Genomic DNA, 20088 nt, shown 5'->3' on the forward strand with positions numbered 1-20088 from the left:
GGGTGAGGCCTAGCGCAAATTGGGGGAACAGCACCTCATATTTTGCTTGGGCAGTCTGCACCCCAGCGGTATGAACATTGACTTCTCTAAATTTAGGTAGCCCTTGCTTTCTCCCTCCTTCTCAGTTCTCCCAGTCCTACTATCCTCCTACTTCCTTTCATTTTCCGGCCCCCCACCTCCCCGACATCAGCCTGAAGAAGGGTCTCAACCCGAAACGTCGCATATTCCTTCTCTCCATAGATGCTGCCTCACCCGTTGAGTTTCTCCAGCATGTTTTGTCTACTTTCGATTTTTCCAGCATCTGCAGCTCCTTCTTAAACAGGTAGACACCAGTTATGTGCTGTGCCGTTACGGTCAATTAGAATCCAGTATAAAACAGGATATGCTATTTGTGACTTTTTTTACATGCTGAAGTCAAACAGGGAAGGACTTGTTTTGCTCTGATTGAATTATGGAATGGAACGGAATACTTTATTGTCACATACGAATAGCAGCCACCTGCGGCGCTGATCTGCTTGGACAAAGAATACTTTAAAGCTTCTGCCAGAGACTTGAAATAGCATTTATTCCTGATAAGATCACAAAAATTAGAATACAGCGTAGTTTCTGGCATTTGGTCTGAGTTACTGGGTTATTCTAGCTTGCTGACAATGAATTGGCTTGTACCTCCTGCATTAATTCACTTCTCCCCCTCAATGTCCTGTTGTGTTACTGGACTGCTGACGTCCTCAGATACCCATGCAATGCTGGACACCACAGCCGGAGTGTCTATGAGGAAATGTTTGCGTATCCTCAGCGTTTCATAGGTGGGGGGCAGCATGTCCGGGGCGTGAGCGCGAGCGCGAGGAAGCTGGAGCGCAGCGTTGAAGGTCGGTGGGTCTTCGTCGTTAAGGAAGACTGGAGACCCATGATCTGTGCTGCCGGCTGCAGAGGGCTCCCCCTCTTCTGTCTCCCTCCACCACCACTTGCGTGCCGTCCGCACCCCTTTCCGTGCCACGATCAGGAACATGTCGATTAAGAACACCTCTATGATCTCGATAATGCAAACAACGGAGCAGCTCATCCAGAGGCTCAGTTGCCCCCCAAAGTTTGACAGTAAGGTGACAATCTAGAACAAGACAGGTAGAGAGAGGCATTAGCACATCCAGGATCCCTACACATGAAGTGAACTCCAAACAGGACTTGGTGCCAGACACTGGCCTGATTCCTGCACCCTACTGTCCTTTGTGACATTACCTGCCTACTGCCCGTGCTGTTTCTTTTTCAATTTCATGACTCACTAAATGAGTTTTGTTTTTTATCAGATTATAGCAAATAACACAGGGTTTTTTTGAATGGCCACTTACTACATGTGAACTGTATCAGTAAATGTGGTATTTAGACAGGACATTAACAGGCGACTGTAGTTATGTGTCTTTCTCAACGATCCACTGTGAGGCTTGCTGCCCAGGGAGACCACATGATAACACGAGGTACATACAAATGGCACAGTCTAACCTACTTTATGAATGGAGCTTGCTTGGCCCCAGCCAAGTGATGTTTTGATGTTAATGAGTAGGTTCGCCTTGAATAATTAAGCCGTCTAAGTCCTAGCAAATACTAATTATTCATTGTTACTGAGAACGAAGGGGACACCCGGTAGGTGGGGGGGGGGGTGAGGGGAGGATGCCAAGAGCGAAGGGGGAACCAGGCAGGGGGGGCATTGAGGATGAAGGGGGTCTAAAGGGTGGGCCGCTGAGAATGAAGGGGGGACCTGGTGGGATGGGCGGGGGGGGGGGTTAGGAGGAAGGGAATCCAGAGGGGGGGGAACCAAGATCAAAGGGGAACCTAGCGGTGGGGTCGAGAACAAAGGGGGGGGGGGGCCTGGCGGGGGGGTTGCCTACAGCCATGTAATGTCATAGTAAACCTCAAACTTACATTATTTTCAGCTGTCTCGGTAATGTTCCTCAGATTGAGACTTCTGTAGAAGATGGCCAGGCTGGCTAGATCATCCCTGTTGAGTGGAAATGAGATCATGAAACCAGCAATGTCTGTGTACTTTGTTGCAAATAAGGCTATGAAACATACTGCATTGAATGGGCTAACAATATACATAACCCTAAACTTAAATCCAAAAATCTCTACAATATTTCCGCTGGCATGGAATCTCAGCAAATGATTTGTGTTCCTATTGTACACACAAAATACTGGAGTAACTCCGCAGGACATGCAGCACCTCTGGAGAGAAGGAATGGGTGAGGTTTCGGGTCGACATTGTCGTTGGAGAAGTGTTCTCTCTCGTTGGAGAGAGGTGAAAGCATTGGACTTCTCTACCCGAGTAGAAGTGCCGGAGGGTGCCGGTCATTGAGTTCATTCAAAACAGAGATCAACAAATACCCGAAGATAGACACAAAATGTTGGAGTAACTCAGTGGGGCAGGCAGCATCTCTTCAATCTGAAGAAGGATCTCGAACTGAAATGTCACCCATTCCTTCTCTCCAGAAATTCCGCCCGTCCCGCTGAGTTACTCCAGTATTTGTGTCTATCTTCGGTGTGAACCAGCAACTGCAGTTCCTTCCTATACATGAGTTCCTATGTGATTTTTATAACCTCAGTGTGTAACAAACCACGTAACAGCCAATGAAGTAGATTTGACATTTGTTTAATAGCTGCACTGCAGATGTACAATCTCATTCAAAAACATTACATGGATTCACAATGGATCAGATTCCTCCCTATTCTTCCCCATACAGAATCCTGATCGACCAAACCAATTTTGCGCTTATTGTGTCTCTTATCTTTCTTGTCATGTGGCTATTAATCTCAAGAGTCAAGAGTGTTTTATTGTCATATGTTCCAGATAGAACAATAAAGTTCTTACTTGCAGCAGCACAACAGAATATGTAAACATAGTATGCTGTCATCAATATAATAGAGAAAAAAGTTCAGTGTGTATGAATACACATATTCACAAGCGCGCACACACACACATAACCTGGACGTCTTTGGAGTGTGGGAGGAAGCCGGAGGATCCAGAGAAAACCCACGCGGTCACAGGGAGAACATACAAACTCCATACCAACAGCACCTGTAGCAAGGATCGAACTCTGATGTTGTAAGGCAGCAACTCTACCTCCATGCCACTGTGTGCCCTGATCTCTTAGATAACAAGAGTTCTGCTGCCTGGTGCGTGAGAATAATCTTGGGAAAGCGGAACTGTTCATACATAATTACTATCTGGGCTCTCATAGGGTCTTTATCTGAGGCAATTCCTGGAGTTAAGAATGACTTGCTTGCGCTCCAGTTCTCCAGAGGTGCTGATGAATCCAACGGGACCTGCAGACAATGGGCTGGTGCCAAGGTTGAACTGTTTGGGAAAAGAAGTCATGGAGACTTATGACAAGGTAGATTCTTAATTGAGAAATTCTATAAAGTCTCCTTCCAATGGACACTGATTGCTCCTCTGCCCTCTTTTGTTTTTAACTCCTGGGTAATTGGCCGACAGCTAGAATTTGCAAATGTGATTATTCACACGTTTCTGGTTCTGCTCTTTCCATTGGTTCTATATTTAATTGTAACACAGCCCTTAATTGCTTATAAAGCTGATTTGTTTTTCATCCTGGGAGATGTGATGGTCACCAATCCTAGAACACCTTTGAATTTGTGGTCAATTAGTTCCTGAATCTCCTAGTTGTTCTTATCAAATGTACCTCAGAGGGATCTCACCTTTATGAAGCAAATCCCATATCAATAGGAAATTAGCAGGCTATCAAAACATAAATTACCTTTTCAGTGTCTTATTTCCATTAAGCCCATTTTCCCAGTTCAGTAGATGAAGGATCCACTCCTATTAAGGAAGGACAATGGTATGAGAAAATTCCATCATACAACATGCATCAAAGATCTTGATGGATAAGACTAAATCTTTCTTTCCATTGATCGGTTGACTGTATCTCCTCCCTCTATACTGTCGAGTGAGGGCCATGCCAACTTAATTCATTTGCAAATTCACTGAAAAAAAAAATCATTCACAAAATTGTGTCCTGGAAAATACACAAGAGCAGGTTTGTCTGTGTTAATGTGCACCTGAGAATGTGCAAATAGCAGTGGATCAGCAACTCTGTGTTAATGTGTCTGGGTGTGGCTGACTTGATTAACCATGCAGGTACCCATTTTCCAACTCTATCTTTAGTGGTTGTTCGTCATTGCAGACTTTAGTCTTTAGACTTCAGCGATACAGCACGGAAACAGGCCCTTTGGCCCACCGGGTACGCGCTGGACAACGATCATCCCGTCCACTACACACTCGGGACAATTTGGTCTGAAGAAGGGGTTCGGTCTGAAACGTTGCCTATTCGCTTCGCTCCATAGATGCTGCTGCACCCTCTGAGTTTCTCCAGCACTTTTGTCTACCTGGGCCAATTTACAATTTTACTGAAACCAAGTAACGTCTTTGGAGTGTGGGTGGAAACTGAAGCACCCAGAGAAAGCCCACGCGGTCACAGGGTGGACATTCACACAGCACCCGTAGTCGGGATCGAACCCGGGTCTCTGGTGCAACCGCTGCTTCACTGTGCCATCATCTTTAATTGTACTTGAATATCCTTATGCAATACTCGGATTTTGCACTATAAGCTTATTCCATGCTGCTGTTTTGCACTCGTCATGATATTTATTGTTTAATTTTTATTACTGTATGTTTATTGGTGATCTTCATAAGAACAAGGAATTTGATTACATCCCATTTTATATGAGAATAAACTGACCCAATCTCATCTGATCTACATGTACTTGTGAATGAGTGCACCATTGCATTTCTACGCACAACATGTCTGCCCACCAAGTTTACCCCTTCAAGCAGGCGTGATGACCTCTACGTATTATGACGTATCAGATATCTCCTGGATGATGCTACTCACCTCAGATGGTGTTGAGGGCCACTGTGCAATACTGAGTGTCATTGTCCATTCCTTGGAACTGTGGCGAAAGAATTCAAATCCACAGGTCAATGTCCGATTTATTAACGCATAAACATAGCGAAAATTGAAAAATTAGGCATTGGTTACAATGGGACCAACATTGATTAGATTGTGGTTACTGGGGAATTACATTTACCCCCCTTATAATGGCCCACAATGTTTCATATGTCATGCCAGAAGAATCAGCATTAATGGGATACAACATCTAGAGCAGTGGTTCCCAACCTTTTTTTGGCCATGCCCCACCTAATCACCTCTAAAATCCTGATGCCCCCCCCCCCATATTTTAGCACGAGCAGACAAAGAAATAATTCTCAGAAAATGGAATTTACTCAAAATAACATCTGAAACATAAACTACATATGTTTACCTGATGCCCCCCTTAAAAATCAAATTGCCCCCCTGTGGGGCGTACGCCCCACGTTGGGAACCACTGATCTAGAGCATCCAGAGTTTGGACATTTGTTCGAGGGTGGTTGAAACAGACTGAACATTAAAATGAAACGAAAACCCCATTCAGTGGGATTGGTTCTTGGGTTGCAGACCTGTGTTCTAGAATGACCAGCGCTAACCAGATTTAGTCCCAGAGGAGTCAGTGTTGCTTGGGCAGCTCGTCCAACGGGATGCCATGTCCACAGGGATGGACAAAGACTTGACAATAGGTCTAGGGGGGTTGGCACTGATCAACTCAAGACTACAAAGTTTGAACAAATAACTGAGATTCTTGCTTGCACCACCAGCTCCATCACAAATATAAATGAATTGGACATCAACAACAGCCTTGAAGTAGGAAGCTTACTGGATGCGACTGGAAAAAAAGACCAAACAGGGCTGGAAAAGGTTGGATGCTGGATTAGAAGGGGTCTATAAGCAGTTGTTTTATATGGAACACATTGACAAAATGCTCAAGGATTGTATTTTGACTGTAACAAATGCTGAGCAAAAGACAAGTACAAATGGTGGGAAATCTTTTTCATTCGTTGAGGTATCTTGAGGGAGTAAACAGGATTATCAGGTCTGAGGAACTTACTGACAGGCAGGTGGGCAAATCTTCTGGCAAGCCAGTTTCTCTTGAATAAATTGGTTGCGCAGTCTATAATAGCAGGAAACTGTAGGAAAACAAAAACATATCTGAGTTGTTGTTATCCGTAGGGGTTGGACAGTACCTTGATTTGTAGCTGTTTTAATTTCACCTTGTGTCAGTTTTGTGTTCATGTAACTGATATTCTATTCTGGAACCATTCCTTCGGAACTGATGTGGTTCACTGTCGGTGACCCCTACAATGTGAATGATTTATACTGCATTGAATATCTATCATGGTCATCTGAGATAACATAGAATGATGTGTTGTCACTCTTGGTTTTAAAAGTCATTTATGATTGAAACATTTCCAGAATTGTCAACGATGGCACCTTTTTGCTGAGAACATAGACTTAGTTTAGTTTATTATTGTCACGTGTACCGAGGTACAGCGAAAAGCATTTTGTTGTGTGCTATCCAGTCAACGAAAAGACTATACATGATTACAATCAAGCCATCCGCATTGTACAGATGCAGGATAAAGGGTATATCATTTAGTGCAAGATAAGGTCCGATTAAAGATAGTTCAAAGGTCTTAAGTGAGCTGGATGGATGGTCAGGACCACACTCGAGCTGGTAAGAGGAGAGTTCAGTTGTTTGATAACAGCTGGGGAGAAACAGTCCCTGAATCTGGAGATTTGCGTTTTCAAATTTTTGTACCATTTTTCCTGATGGGAGAGGGGCAAGTGGATGTGAAAACCTCTTCATGGCTTGTTTGCTCATCATGCTGATACATGCATCTATATCAGTTATAACATTGATTCAATGGTTCCAAATGTTCACTGGTAACCAAAGGATGACTATTGGCAACCAAGGTATTCTGATGAATGCGGAAAATAAGAAATATGTACTGAATAAGAAAATGAAATTTCATAGAATTATTGTTGACTTCTATATTGACTTGAACACTTACAACCCGGTTTGATGAAGTTTGTCGGTGAGCAAAATATTCTTGTGAAATGGTTTGTTTTTCTGCACAATTTTCACCTCTTCCCCCTAGCATCACATTTGGCTTTGTGAGGAAAACTTCTAATACAATAAGAAGAACCATCTAAAGGGTCTGTCCCACTTAGGCGATTTTTTCGGCGACTGTCACAGTTGTAGCAGGTCGCTGAAAAAGCAGCGACTGAACCCCCCCCCCCTACAACAAGCTACGAAAACCTACCACCTAGTTGACATCAAGCTATGGCAAGCTACCGACAACCGGCAACCCATTAGGACGTCCACCTACGAACACACATATGACAACCTATGACCACACAGGCGACAACCTACGACAACCAAAGTCAACCTATGTCCACCCGCGACAAGCTACAATAGGCAACGGCCCTGTCGGCGACAACTGAAGACAATTCAGTCGCCGATACCTGTCGCCGGTTGATGTAGGTTGACATAGGTAGTCGCCAATGGTAATGTCCTTCTTGATGAATCAGATGCTGGTCCTCTGGGGGGTTTCCAAATCACCAAGTAGTGCTTTATCAGATTACACTATACACGCAAACACATATACAGGTAACAGCATATTCAGGTCTTAATAATACATTATCCTATGCACCATTTTTTAAATCAACAGCAACTAACTAACAGAATTTGTTGATTTCATATGCAATTCCTTGTGCTTGCTTCCTAATTCGTCCATAACTGCATGACTGTTAAGTAAAATTGATGAGTTTCTCTTGACTATCTTTATAAGGAAAATGTATTTTGTTAAGTATGTCTTGCATTTTTTACATTACAACCAATGCACCATGCCTATGAATACCCTTTGATATATTTTTCAGGCTTTGGAGCACTAGTGATGACCTCTACTTTTTCTTTCACTGGTCATCGGCTATTGACATTAACTTTGAGTTTAGCAGTGGTTGGTGTTAATAGAATATGACTGAACGTTCGCGAGTAAGTACACTGACTTGTTGTCAAACAATCTCTTCAGCATTCTTGGATGTCATTTCCATTGACACAGCAGTTTAAAAAGCAAGTTTGAATGTCGAGTTTTGCATGATCGAAAGCTTTGAAAGAATTGGTTCATTTGACAGTTGACAGCCAAACCAATCAAGACGGCAGCAACATTGCGATGAAAAGATACAAACTTTAACAAAACAATGTACTCATTAGAAACACATGGAGCTGCAGATGCTGGATTCTTGAACAAAACACAAAGTGCTGGAGTACCTCAGCGGCTCAGCAGCATCTGTGGAGGGAATGGATAGGCAACGTTTTGGTTCCTGACACAATATGTCACCTGACTACTCCCACGACAGATGAATGAATGAATTAATTAATTGATATTTTATTGTCACGTGACAAGTCACAGTGAAGTTCTTTGCTTGCATACCCAAGATATGCAATTAGTCGCCACAATCTACCCGGCGTGCACAATCAAATAAGATCAAATAGGACAAGTTGTCCTACAACTTTAGGCTGTGCATACCATATGCAAGAAGAAGAATTGTTCTCCCCCCCACCATCACTGTGCCCCCCCCCCCCCCCACACCGAATCCCCATTGTTCTTCCCCCTCCCTCACGGCGTTCCCCCCATGCTGAGTCCTCCTTTGTTCCTTCCCCCATCAGGCAGATGCTGCCTGAGCCGCTGAGTTACTCCAGCATTAGTGCTTTGCTCAATTTATTCGTGAGTTGCCCCATTTTGCTTTGTCTCCTTGTCCCATACCCCACTTACATCTATTTCTATCAGATTTGGATGAAAGTAATTTAATTTTCTGTGCCTCATCTTTGACCACTATATCTTTCACCTTATGCATTTAGTCCAGTCTCAGTCAGGGGTAACTTTATTTTTAATACTCACACATCACAATGTTTTGGGCTCTATTTACTTATTTATATTTTAAAATTTGCTGCCCATGGGGGCTCCATACTCTCTATAATTCTGTTACATTGTTGCAGGAAGCATGTGTTGGACGCAGCCCAAACCATCACACAAACCAACCTCCCTCGCATTGACTCCATTTACACCTCACGCTGCCTCGGCAAGGCTACCAGCATAATCAAGGACAAGTTGCACCCTGGCCACTCCTCCCCTCCCCAACGGGCAAAAGGTATGGTAGTGTGAAAACACACACCTCCAGATTTAGGTACAGTTTCTTCCCAGCTGTTATCAGGCAACGGAACCATCCTACCAACAACCAGAGTCTGAACTACTGTCTACCTCAATGGAGGCCCTCGGACTATCTTTAATCGGACTTAACAGGCTTTATCTTGCATAGAACGTTATTCCTATCTCTAAACTAAACTAAACTAAAGATATTTATCAGTAGCAAATGTGAACTCACTCCAGCCTGGGTACTTTGTGTAGTCGCAGTACTCCGCTTCTGCAGGCAGCGGCTTCTCATAGTGGGCACACCCACAGCATCGAACCATTTCCATCTGAAAGCATGAGTGCAGACACATCTGTGTGGACAAAGGGAATTAGCTGGGTTAATCTGCTCTCTTGCTTTCCAATATAAATTTGCAATGGAGACACGATGCAAATGCTGGAATCTTGAGCAAAACAAAGAAGACTGCTGTAGCAACTCAGTGGGTTAGGCACGACTGTTGAGAGAAATTGACAGAATGTTTCAACCTAGGATGTTTCTTCAGAAACTAAAGAATCTTCTTCTTAAGGTTGCATTAATGCCTTACCTGCAAAGAGTAGGCTTTGTTGTAGAGGTTTGCCACAGGCACGTTGAGTCCGTCTGTTGTACAGCCACTGTATGGACTACTCAGCCTCTGCAATACAGTCTGAAACACCAACATGGAGTATTAGTTGAAAGGCAAGGAAATGTAATACCAGTAGCAAGAGTCTGCAGGGAGCTCAACGGCGAATGACAGACAAGGACCCCACCCCCCCCAAAAAAAGCCTTGCAATCAGTGAAGATTTTGTTTTGTTTTGTTTTGTTTATGCCGTGCACTGTTTTCACATCGCCAGGAATTTAAAACTCTATTCTGCGTTTGCACACGGAATGAAGCAACTGTTGAGGTGACATGGCGCCACGGAGGTGTCCATAGAGGACGGGCAGAGTTAGTGGACAGGTTGGTGTGTTGGTCGGTGATGGCACTGACTGATGGATGAGGACGGACACGTGGAAGTGAGGATGCCGCTGCCGAGGGAAGGAACAAAGGTGGACCCGGCATGGGGGGACCGCCATTGAGGGAGGGGGGACGGGGGGGGGGAGAACAAAGGGGGACCAGGCGTGGAGGAGGGGCGGGTTTGTAACTTTGTAAGCGCCCTTTATCAGTGACTATTTGCATACCTTGGGTATGCAAGCAAAGGATTCCACTGTGACTTGTCACGTGTGACAATAACTTATTCAATTCAATTAAACTAAGTTTTCAACATAAAATCATTGCGCAACAGATCTGAATTTGATCTATCACCTTCCCCACATCTCAACCTCACCCATCCAGCTACCTCATCCTCACTTCCACTCATTGATCATCTCCCACCTTCTTGAAAACTCATCCAGGCAACATTTCCCCACTTCTCTAGGGTAAACGCAAAATGCTGGAGAAACTCAGCGGGTGAGGCAGCATCTATGGAGAGAAGGAATTGGCAACGTTTCGGATCGAGACCCTTCTTCAGATGCATCCATATAAATATTACCTTAGGTACCATTTTTCCTCCGTCTCCCCACTTCTCTACCTACGTTCAGAACATGGGAACAAGTATGGGCTATTTAACCCCTTGAGTTTGTCCTGTCAATCATTCCAACCAGTGGTCTGTGATCCAACTCCATATGCCTCCATGTCCCCCATGTCCCCATGTCACAGCGATTAATAAAAATCTATCAACTTTATTGTAAAATATACAACTGATGTAGTCAGCTGCCACTTGAGTTACCATTATGCTCTGCATGTACAAATGTATCTCAATTGTCCATCTCAATTTTTTTAGGCTAAAGCCCCTTAGTTCTAGGCTCGCAAATGGACAGAAATAGCTTTAGCTATTCACCTTTCTGAATTCTGTTTAATTTCTTGAAAACTTTAATTAGATCCTCCCAAATTATTTAAATAACGCAGAATATAGTTGTGTTCTTTAATAACATGATATTACCTAAGGTAATATTTATATGCATTCTCAACATGGTGCTTAGAAATGCTCACAATACTCCAACTACAATATCATACAGCTAGAGTCTAACTTCAAATCCCTGGTGCTCCAGGCATGAACGACAATAACCTTCATAACCCTGAACATCCATTACCTATAGCTTCTCATCATTATGAATGTACTGTATTCTATTTCAGATCCAACATAGAGCACATCACATTTACATGTATTGAAGACTACCTGTTACAGTTTGCCCTTTTGCTGCCTCTGTTACTATCTCTGTGGCCACAATGCACACAATGGGTCTCACCACTGTATTCCAGCAAACTTCAGTTCACAATTATCACAATAACTCATAACCTCACCTAATTACTTTATACCTCCAACCATCCATCCATCTCCCAAAGCATCTCCTTGTCTCTTGCGCCTGTCTCAATCTGCAAAGCCATTGAGCGATGACCACTGGTATTTATTGCTTCATTTTTCTCCCTTTGTGTTCTCTTCTTAATTTTAATTTAAAAAAAATTCTAACTTGCACCATTGTGGTATTGTCAGTTCCCTAAAGAATCCTTGGCCAGGTGACTACAAGGCCTTCCCTTTTCCTTGCTGATATTTCTAGCCACTCTGCAATATTGACCTTGTTGAACACTACTGTTTGGTAATGGTATCTTGAACCTCAGTTAACAGCTGTTGTGTTACGTTTAATACCCTCTGTCTAGCTATGGATGGGGAATTTCCCATTGGGAGGAGTACCAAGTCAAGCCCAATGGCCGTGTGGGTTGCAGTCTGAATCTCGATCCCCACATCTTCAATGAAGGGCTGCTCATTCTGATCGTGAACGACAATTTTAGCACCCATTGAGGTGGCGAGATATGGATTGTACTCATTCTTGTTCATGCGCAGAGTCATCTTCAGGCCTGTGAAATAGCAGAAGAGGAAAGTCATCTTTGAGTAGGTCACAGAGCACTCTACTCAGTTATGTTGTAGGCAGTAACCAAATATTTGCATAGGAAGATTGACATTGGAAGGTTGGAAGATTGACATTCCAGCCCCTACAATACACTCTCTCTCTCACTATACTCGGGATGTCAACCTGGATGATAATAATAATAATAATACATTTTATTTAATGGGCGCCTTTCAGACATCTCAAGGACACCTTACATAGTAATCGGAATAAAAACATATAATCGGAATAGAACAGGTAAAAAAGACATCACAGAGACACAAATTAAAAACAGAATTCAATCCAAAAACAGAAAATCATAAACACAGTGTGAAGAGAGAGCAGCGGCAGCCAAAGCGCGCCAGCGTCCACTCTCTCTTCACGGCAGCCATCTTGGACACAGACCTACAGGACTACAATTAGACAAAAAAAAATCATCCCCCCACAGTGGGTAGCACTGTGGAGGAAGGCACAATGTCCAGTCCCCACCCCATGTTCACCCCAAAGTCAGGCCTATTGATGGGTTAAGATCTCTGTTGGACATGAACCCATGGACTTCTGAATCATGGATGTGGTGTGGGCGGTTGATTTACCATCAGAACCCAATGAAGGAAGAGTCAGATTAAAATTAGGGGGGTGCTGAAGACCAGAGGACAGAAGCAGAGCACGAGATTAGATTGTAGTAATATTATAGAGAGTGATGCACTCAGCAGATCAGGCAACATGTGTGGAGGTAATGGATAGGTGACATTTCAAGTTGAGACACTTCTTTAATCTACACGGTCCAGACGTGAAGAGTTGCTGATCCATTCCCTCCACAGATGCTGCTGAGCCGTTGAGTTAATCCTGCCCTTTGTGTTTTGCTCAAGATTCCAGCATCTGCAGTCCTTTGCACCTCAATTTATTGAGCATTTCGATACTGCCTGGATTTTACGCTGGATCCAAGTGCAGGTAGAAGCTTCTCCTGCTCCTATTTTCTTTGCGAATCACAATGTGATAATCTGAAGAAGGTGTAATGTCTCATCCCGAGGAACCACAGTAAAGTATAAACCCACCCAGGTATCCAGCGTGATGGATGAACTCCATCCAAGAAACCAGGGAAAGGGCTCTTCTCCATCGAAAGAGCCAAACTAAAAGGCAAATATCACCTGGGGGATCCAGAGTAGTGCGGAAAAGTTATTAAAGTCCTCCAGTAAAGTTTAAATCCCAATTGGAAGACCATTGCAAAGAGTAAGCTTCACCCATGCGGCTTGAAGATCAAAATGCTGTAGTGGGCCAATGAAATGTTTAGAATCACAACTACAGCATAGAAACAGGTCCTCCATCAGTGGCGACCATCAGTAACCATTTATACTAATTCCATCTACAAAATAAGTTGAAGGCAAGTTGTCTTTGGGTTTTAGACACATGGAACTTCAGATGCTGGGTTACAAAATAAAGACACAAAGTACTGGAGTAACTCAGCTGGTCGGGTAGCATCTCAAGGACAACGTGGATAGACACCATTTTAGGTCTACACTGAAGAAGGGTCCCAACTCGAAACGTCGCCTATCCATATCCTCCAGAAATGCTGCCTAACCAGCTGAGTTACTCCAGCTCTATGTGTCTGTCTTTGACCTTTCAGAATGCTGCCCTCACTTTACCATTTTCACTGCCTCCGCTGTTGGTCCGCTGAGCACTGCTGCCTTCTCCGCTGTTGAATGTGAAGCAGTTTCCGTGCAGGGGATGATGCATGAGGCGAAAGTTCCTGAGATAGGGAGACACAGCTGATCACTGCACAGGACTAAGTGAGACAGCTGAAGCTACAATATTTCAGGAGGAACCATAGGTAGGGGCAACTGGTCAGATAAGGTTGATTGTCCGAAAGATTCACATTGGGATATCGGCCTTGGAATATTCTCTTTACAAAATGTGCAGCTACCCCAAAGGTGCAATAGATTGATAGGACACCTTATTGTAGTGTCTGGGTTGGTAATGTAATTTGTTGGTGTTAATAAAGTGAGTTTATTTCCTCTGTCGAAGATGCTGGTTTTCACAAAAAGACACAAAATGTTGGAGTAACTCCGCGGGTCAAGCAGCATCTCTGAAGAACATGGTTGGGTGACGTTTTGGGACCCTTCTGACAGATTTTGGGGGGCGGGGGGAGGAGAAAGCTGGAAAAGAGCAGAGGCTGGACAAGGCATGGCAGGTAATAGGTTGACAGGGGGGTTTTGATAGGCAAAGAGGGTTTTGATGGGCAGATGGTTGAAACAAAGGGCGGAAATCAAAACAGAATGTGTGAGATGGGATTGAAAAGTTGCGAATAGTGAAGCAAGAGGAAGGAATTTAGGAGGAGGGGAAGGGAAGAAATAGGTGGGGCACAGGAAGGAGGAGGCAGGGTTTACTCTGGTACGGTACTCCACCTGATAGCACATCCTCCTCTCTCTCCCTCTCTCTCTCTGCCTCACACCTTTATGGACATTCTGAACCGATGCTAACCCATAAAGCAACATTTCCCACAGATGGGCATTTCTTGATTAGTTACAGTTGAGTATATATATGTATTATATTAAGTGTATTCACAAATTGCACCAGTTTGTATTGACCTTGAATCACAGCGCTGTCCCTGGATTGAGCAGGACAATATGAGGTCATGGGCGGAGTAACCCATCTGCACTTTGGTTTGTTCGGGCACCTGAGCCATGATGTTGAGGTAGTGGAGCCGATACCACTCCTGGATGGCGGTCGTGCCCGAGTTGAACGTGTAGATGTCGCAGGTGGACTCGTCGTGTTTCTTCTCGCACTGTCAGAGAGGGAAACGACAGATAAGTCATCCCTCGCTCGGGGGACTTGCAATACCGTAAGTCCCCCGAGATCGACCAGAGACCCGGGTTCGATCCTGACCTCGGCTGCTATTATCTGTTTGTGCTATTATCTGTGTGACCGCCTGTATTTCCTCCGGGTGCTCCGGCTTCCACCCACATCCCAACGACTGGCTGGTTTGTAGGTTAATTCGTCTCTGTAAATTGTCTCTAGTGTTGTAGGGAGTGGATGAGAATGCAGGATAACATAGATCTAGTGTGAACGGGTGGGTGGTCGATGTGGACTCAGTGGGCCGAAGGGTCTGGCACCATGCTGTAAAACTAATTTTAGTAAACCAAACTAAACTACAGCTGAATCTCCAAGATGTTCTCACCGGCTCCCGGCACCCAAAGTAGACCCAGTGTATAACCCGGTCCCCACTCACCCATCAGCGTCTGAGTGGTCAAACTCACCAGCTTGAAGCCGATTGTTTTGGCTCGGTTCAGAGTGCGGATCCCCGGTACGGATCGGGTTCTGAATGTCCCGTTGTATCTGCGGTGACTCTTGGTGACCAGGTCGGACAGGATGGTGTAACCCTGACTAACTTCTACCCGCAGCAGCGGGATGGTGCGGAACAACCCGGTCTCTAGCCCCTCGGCGGCGTCTCGCCGAGCTCGGGCCAGCCTGCTGTCGGGGCTGTTCGAGGAGTGGTAAAGTTCCTTGATGGCGATCAGAGTCTCCCGGTCCAGTTGCTCAAGGAGATGTCTCGTTTCATTGTATCTGCAGAGAGACAGGAGCAAAACTACGGGAAGTGGCAACAGTAATACTGTGATCTGCGCGTGTATTGAAGAGTTTAAGATACAGCGCGGAAACAGGTCCTTCGGCCCACCGAGTCAGCGCCGACAGAGATCACCCCGTGCACTAACCTACACACAATGGGGCCATTTTTTTTCAACAATATACTTTCAGTTTGCCCATTCAATTGTGATGTGGTGCCAGTTCCTGCGAGTGTGATGTGTTCGCTCAACTATTAAAAAGTCACTCTTTAAGCTGCATGAGAATGTTCCCGGATTCTGTGTGTGCGGGTGTGTGTGTATAATGGGGTGGGGGTGGAGACTGGAAATGGACACCGTCTCCGGGATGACCACAGCCAGGCTCTCCGGGAGAGGAGGAGGAGGGGGGGGGGGGGGGGGGGGGGTAAGCTATCTCACAATGACTACAGAAACAAGGAACTGCAGATGCTAGTTTACCAAGGAAATGCACACAACACTGGAATAACTCGGCCGATGAGGCAGCATCGCTGGAGAACATGGATAGGTAATGTTTCGGGTCGAACTTCAGTCGCCTATCCATGTTCTCTAGCGACGCTGCCTGAAAGCACTGTCCCACGGTACGAGTTCATTCCAAGAGCTCTCCCGAGTTTGCCCTGATCCGAACTCGGAGATTTACGGTAATGGCCACTCGTCGGTACTCGGGGCTCTCGTGGACATGTTTCAGCATGTTGAAAAATATTCACGAGTCTTCCCGTTTACCTGCCGTTAGCGAGTCTTCCCGAGTACCTGCCGTTGCCGCTAAGAGACGTCCCCGAGCTCCGACGTACCAGCTACGTTCTTTCTCCGTGCTTACCACGAGTTTGGGTTTTTTTAAACTCGGGAGAGCTCTTGCAATGAACTCGTACCGTGGTGCAGGGCTATTACGCGCTAAGTTATTCCGTGTTCAAAAGGGAACTGCAGATGCTGGAATATCGAAGGTACACAAAATTGCTGGAGGAACTCAGCGGGTGCAGCAGCATCTATGGAGCGAAGGAAAAATCCTTCGCTCCATAGATGCTGCTGCACCCGCTGAGTTCCTCCAGCAATTTTGTGTACCTAAGTTATTCCGTGTCATTTCTCAGTGCCTGTACGTTGGCGAAGCCTGCGGTGCACTGACATTTTGACGTTCAAGTTCAAGTAAAGGCAGATAAAATCTGGTGTGCAGTTAGATGACCTCCCCAAAGCAGTAGTGAGCAGCGAAATGTGAGGCGCGCAATATCATGAGATAATCCCGAGGCGTGGAAACAGAGTGACCCTGAGGTCCATGGACAATACAGTGCGGGCATATGTGAGGTTACGGAGGCCTTCGAACCCATTGAGAATGCCCTTTAATTAGCCCGGGTTCAGAGAAACAGTCTGTAAATCCAAGTTGATATACTATAGCATTTATTTTTTCGTGAAATTTACTGAAAATTAATTTTGCGCGTGGTGCGATGGTTGAGGACATTTCAGTATTTGTGTTCACTGGGAAGTCAGAGCTCGGGAGAATAAAAAGCTCAGCAAGATTTTGTTGATCGGCCAAGGCACCAGAATGTTTGGCCCCTTAGATAGGTCTAGAACAGTCCGTGGCCTGTTTTATAGATGACCAATGGAGTTAGCCAGTATTTTGGTTAATATTTATCCGACAACCAATGTAACTGAGACATATTACTAGAAGTGTGTAGGAAGGAACTGCAGATGCTGGTTTATACTGAAGATTGACACAAAATGCTGGAGTAACTCAGTGGGTCAGGCAGCATCTGGAGGAAAGGGATGGGTGACGCTTTGGGTCGGAACCCTTCTTCAGACTGAAAGTAGAGGGGGAGTGGGGGACTGGATGTGGGAAAGGGCCAGGACAAATCAGAGCCCGTAATAGATGACCAACAAAGCTCAAATGTTCATAAGTGATAGGAGAAGAATTAGACCATTCGGCCCAGCAAGTCTATTCCGCCATTCAATCATGGCTGTTCTATCTTTCCCTCCGAACCCCATTCTTCTGCCTTCTCATCATAACCCCTGACACCTGTACTGATCAAGAATCTATTTATATCTGCCTTAAAAACATCCAGGGTTGAACCAATATTGCTTCAATGTCATTTAGAATCATAGAGCATGGAAAAGGTCCTTCGGCCCAATTTGCCAATGTCTACTGAGATGCCCCGTCTACGCTAGCCGCGTCCTGCCGTATCCATCTAAACTTTTCCTATCTATGTACCTGTCCAAATGTAGTATACGTGTTGCTGTTGTACCTGCATCACCCATCTCCCCAGGCAACTTAAATGCGTAGGAAGGAACTGCAGATGCTGGTTTAAACCGAAGATAGACACAAAATGCTGGAGTAACTCAGCGGGACAGGCAGCATCTCTGGAGAGAAGGGAAGGGAACCGATTTCTTCTCTCCGGTGATGCTGCCCGTCCCGCTGAAGTACTCCAGCATTTTTTTATCTATCCCCAGGCTGCTTATTCTATAAACCCACCACCCACTGTGATCTTCTGGGATCTTACTATGCAGTTGCCTGGTATTGCAATTTACACAGTAACTCCACTTCAATAGCGACTACTTTGGCTTTGGGAGATCCTGCTGAGAAACAATATGGGATTTATTTTGTACTGAGCGTGTGCGTGTGTTAGTCATGAGGAACTAACCTGTATGGGTTCATGTTGCAGATGGTGACGGCGGGGAAGGTCATCTCCTGGAACTGGACGGTGATGGTGACGGAAGCAGTGTAGTAGGAGGCGATGAGGAGAGCGCACTGCCAAATAATGATACCCACCGCACCAAAGGTCAGCACCAGCCAGATGACCCGGCGAAGTCGGCCTTTAGACACCACAATCCTGCGGCAACCATGGGTGTTAGTATTGAAACAGTACCAGCGTACCAGCTCGGAGATGCTTTCTGCTTGTGGCCCCGTCACTGGCAACTTCTCCTTGATCTTCTCCTTCAGTCGTTTTGTCCCCGATTCCATGACGACTAAACCTTGGCACAGGAAGAGGTTCTTAACTGAACTTTCTCGGACTTATCAACAGTCCCCACTCCTCTACTGATCCCTGTCTTCTATCTTCCCTTCTCTTCTTCAACTGTCGCGCATTCTCTTCCTTCACCAAACATCTCCCCTTCACATCTCCCTCCTCTCTACAACTTCCTCGGCCCATCTCATTTTTCTCCCACCATCCTCACCTCCCTTTCTGCTTTCTACACCCTCCGTATCGAAACTCCTCGACCCCCCCCCCCCCCCCCTCCCCGGCTTTCCACGCGCACAATGTTGTGCCCCCCACTGTAACCTCGTTTATTTGGCCAGGCAGGAAAGGGGAGGGCGAGAGTCGAAACGTTCCTTTTTAATATTACCGCGAGTAAAATCGGGTGAGGCGTAAAACAGGCACTAGACTTTGACAAAAGCCTGTCCCCCCCCCGCGGTACACTTGGAGAATAAATAACTGGGCAAGATTACAAACATGGCCAGAAACGGAGGGACCCATTAGGCAGAATGAAAAACAGGGGGTGGGACCTCATTATGTTTCTATATATAAATACGAATTAAATTTCGAATCGGAATTGTTCAATTGCCCAAAATGTTGGTAGTTTCAGAAGTGTGTTTTTTCCCCTTGACCTTCGTCATTTAAGAAGAAAAAAAACAGCAGACGCTCCAGTTAAATCATTAGCTTCCGGTGTTTTACAAAAGTTTTCTAGAAACTCCATGTCCTCCTATCGATCACTTACATTTTTTGTTTCACAAAATAAAAATCAACCAAATGATGAACAAGTTAGTAATGATTTTTTCACTAATAACTTCGGGTTATTCACTCCCCCCAGTTCTCGTTTAATATTATTTTAGTATAGATTACTTTCGGTCATTTCCTGTATTAAATAGTTGAACCTACCTGTGTGGGGAGCGAGGGTCACCGAGTTAAGAAGGGGGATGATGCCTGGGAAGTGGGGCAACTGAGCGCTGGATCTCAGTGTGAGACTGCTTTCGATTCTCAGCTCCGATTGCCGGACTCACACCCTGGGGAAGCTCCTTCGTCCACTCCCTAGTCTACTGGGTAACTGCTTTATATCCACGAGCTGACTGAGCCATCGATCAAGGAAATCGAGAGATGAAAGAAAGGATATGCAGATAGTTAATAGGCGTGGACAACACTTGCAAGGCTAGAAGTTACTGCTTGTCCATATCTATTGATAGTAATTGATGGTAAAACCGAGGGACTTAACAGCAAAGATCCTATAGCTCCGCTATAGAATATTTGCTTAACAGGTTGTACCTGTTTTCTTTATTGGTTCTTGGGCCCATCCGTAAGCAGCGCTAGATCTACGCCGAGTTTATACGGGCATGGCTAAATTCACTGACAGCAGCCACTGGAAAGACGTGCCCATTATGGCCCGAACATAATGTCAGTGTCCAGCGTTAGGCTGGCATCCCTCCTCGTTCGCTGTAGGTCAGTGGGCGACCAAAGTGAGGGGGTATCACTGCTGGTACGGAGAGTAACCAT

At 45.2% G+C, this 20088-nt stretch overlaps 1 protein-coding gene across 3 annotated transcripts; it reads right to left on the bottom strand.

Annotated features, from left to right (window-relative positions):
- Positions 1 to 546: 546 nt before the first annotated feature.
- On the bottom strand, positions 547 to 19784 carry scnn1g (sodium channel epithelial 1 subunit gamma). 3 transcript variants are annotated; one of them, XM_033040887.1, is made up of 13 exons: positions 19480 to 19784; positions 18247 to 18571; positions 15284 to 15590; positions 14615 to 14811; positions 13673 to 13776; positions 11837 to 12000; positions 9676 to 9774; positions 9327 to 9444; positions 5989 to 6067; positions 4899 to 4956; positions 3765 to 3826; positions 1918 to 1993; positions 547 to 1108 (listed from the first exon to the last, which is right to left on the bottom strand). In XM_033040887.1, exons 2-13 carry the CDS (start codon positions 18564 to 18566, stop codon positions 680 to 682), a joined length of 2013 nt encoding a protein of 670 aa, XP_032896778.1. In that variant the 5' UTR covers positions 18567 to 18571; positions 19480 to 19784; the 3' UTR covers positions 547 to 679. The 3 variants fall into 3 exon arrangements, with proteins under 3 accessions (XP_032896778.1, XP_032896777.1, XP_032896780.1); XM_033040886.1 differs by having other exon boundaries at positions 18247 to 18577; XM_033040889.1 differs by lacking the exons at positions 547 to 1108; positions 1918 to 1993 and adding an exon at positions 3023 to 3346 and having other exon boundaries at positions 18247 to 18577.
- Positions 19785 to 20088: the final 304 nt, after the last annotated feature.

The sequence above is a fragment of the Amblyraja radiata genome, chromosome 22, assembly GCF_010909765.2.
Source record: "Amblyraja radiata isolate CabotCenter1 chromosome 22, sAmbRad1.1.pri, whole genome shotgun sequence".
In the NCBI taxonomy this organism is placed as follows: domain Eukaryota; kingdom Metazoa; phylum Chordata; class Chondrichthyes; order Rajiformes; family Rajidae; genus Amblyraja; species Amblyraja radiata.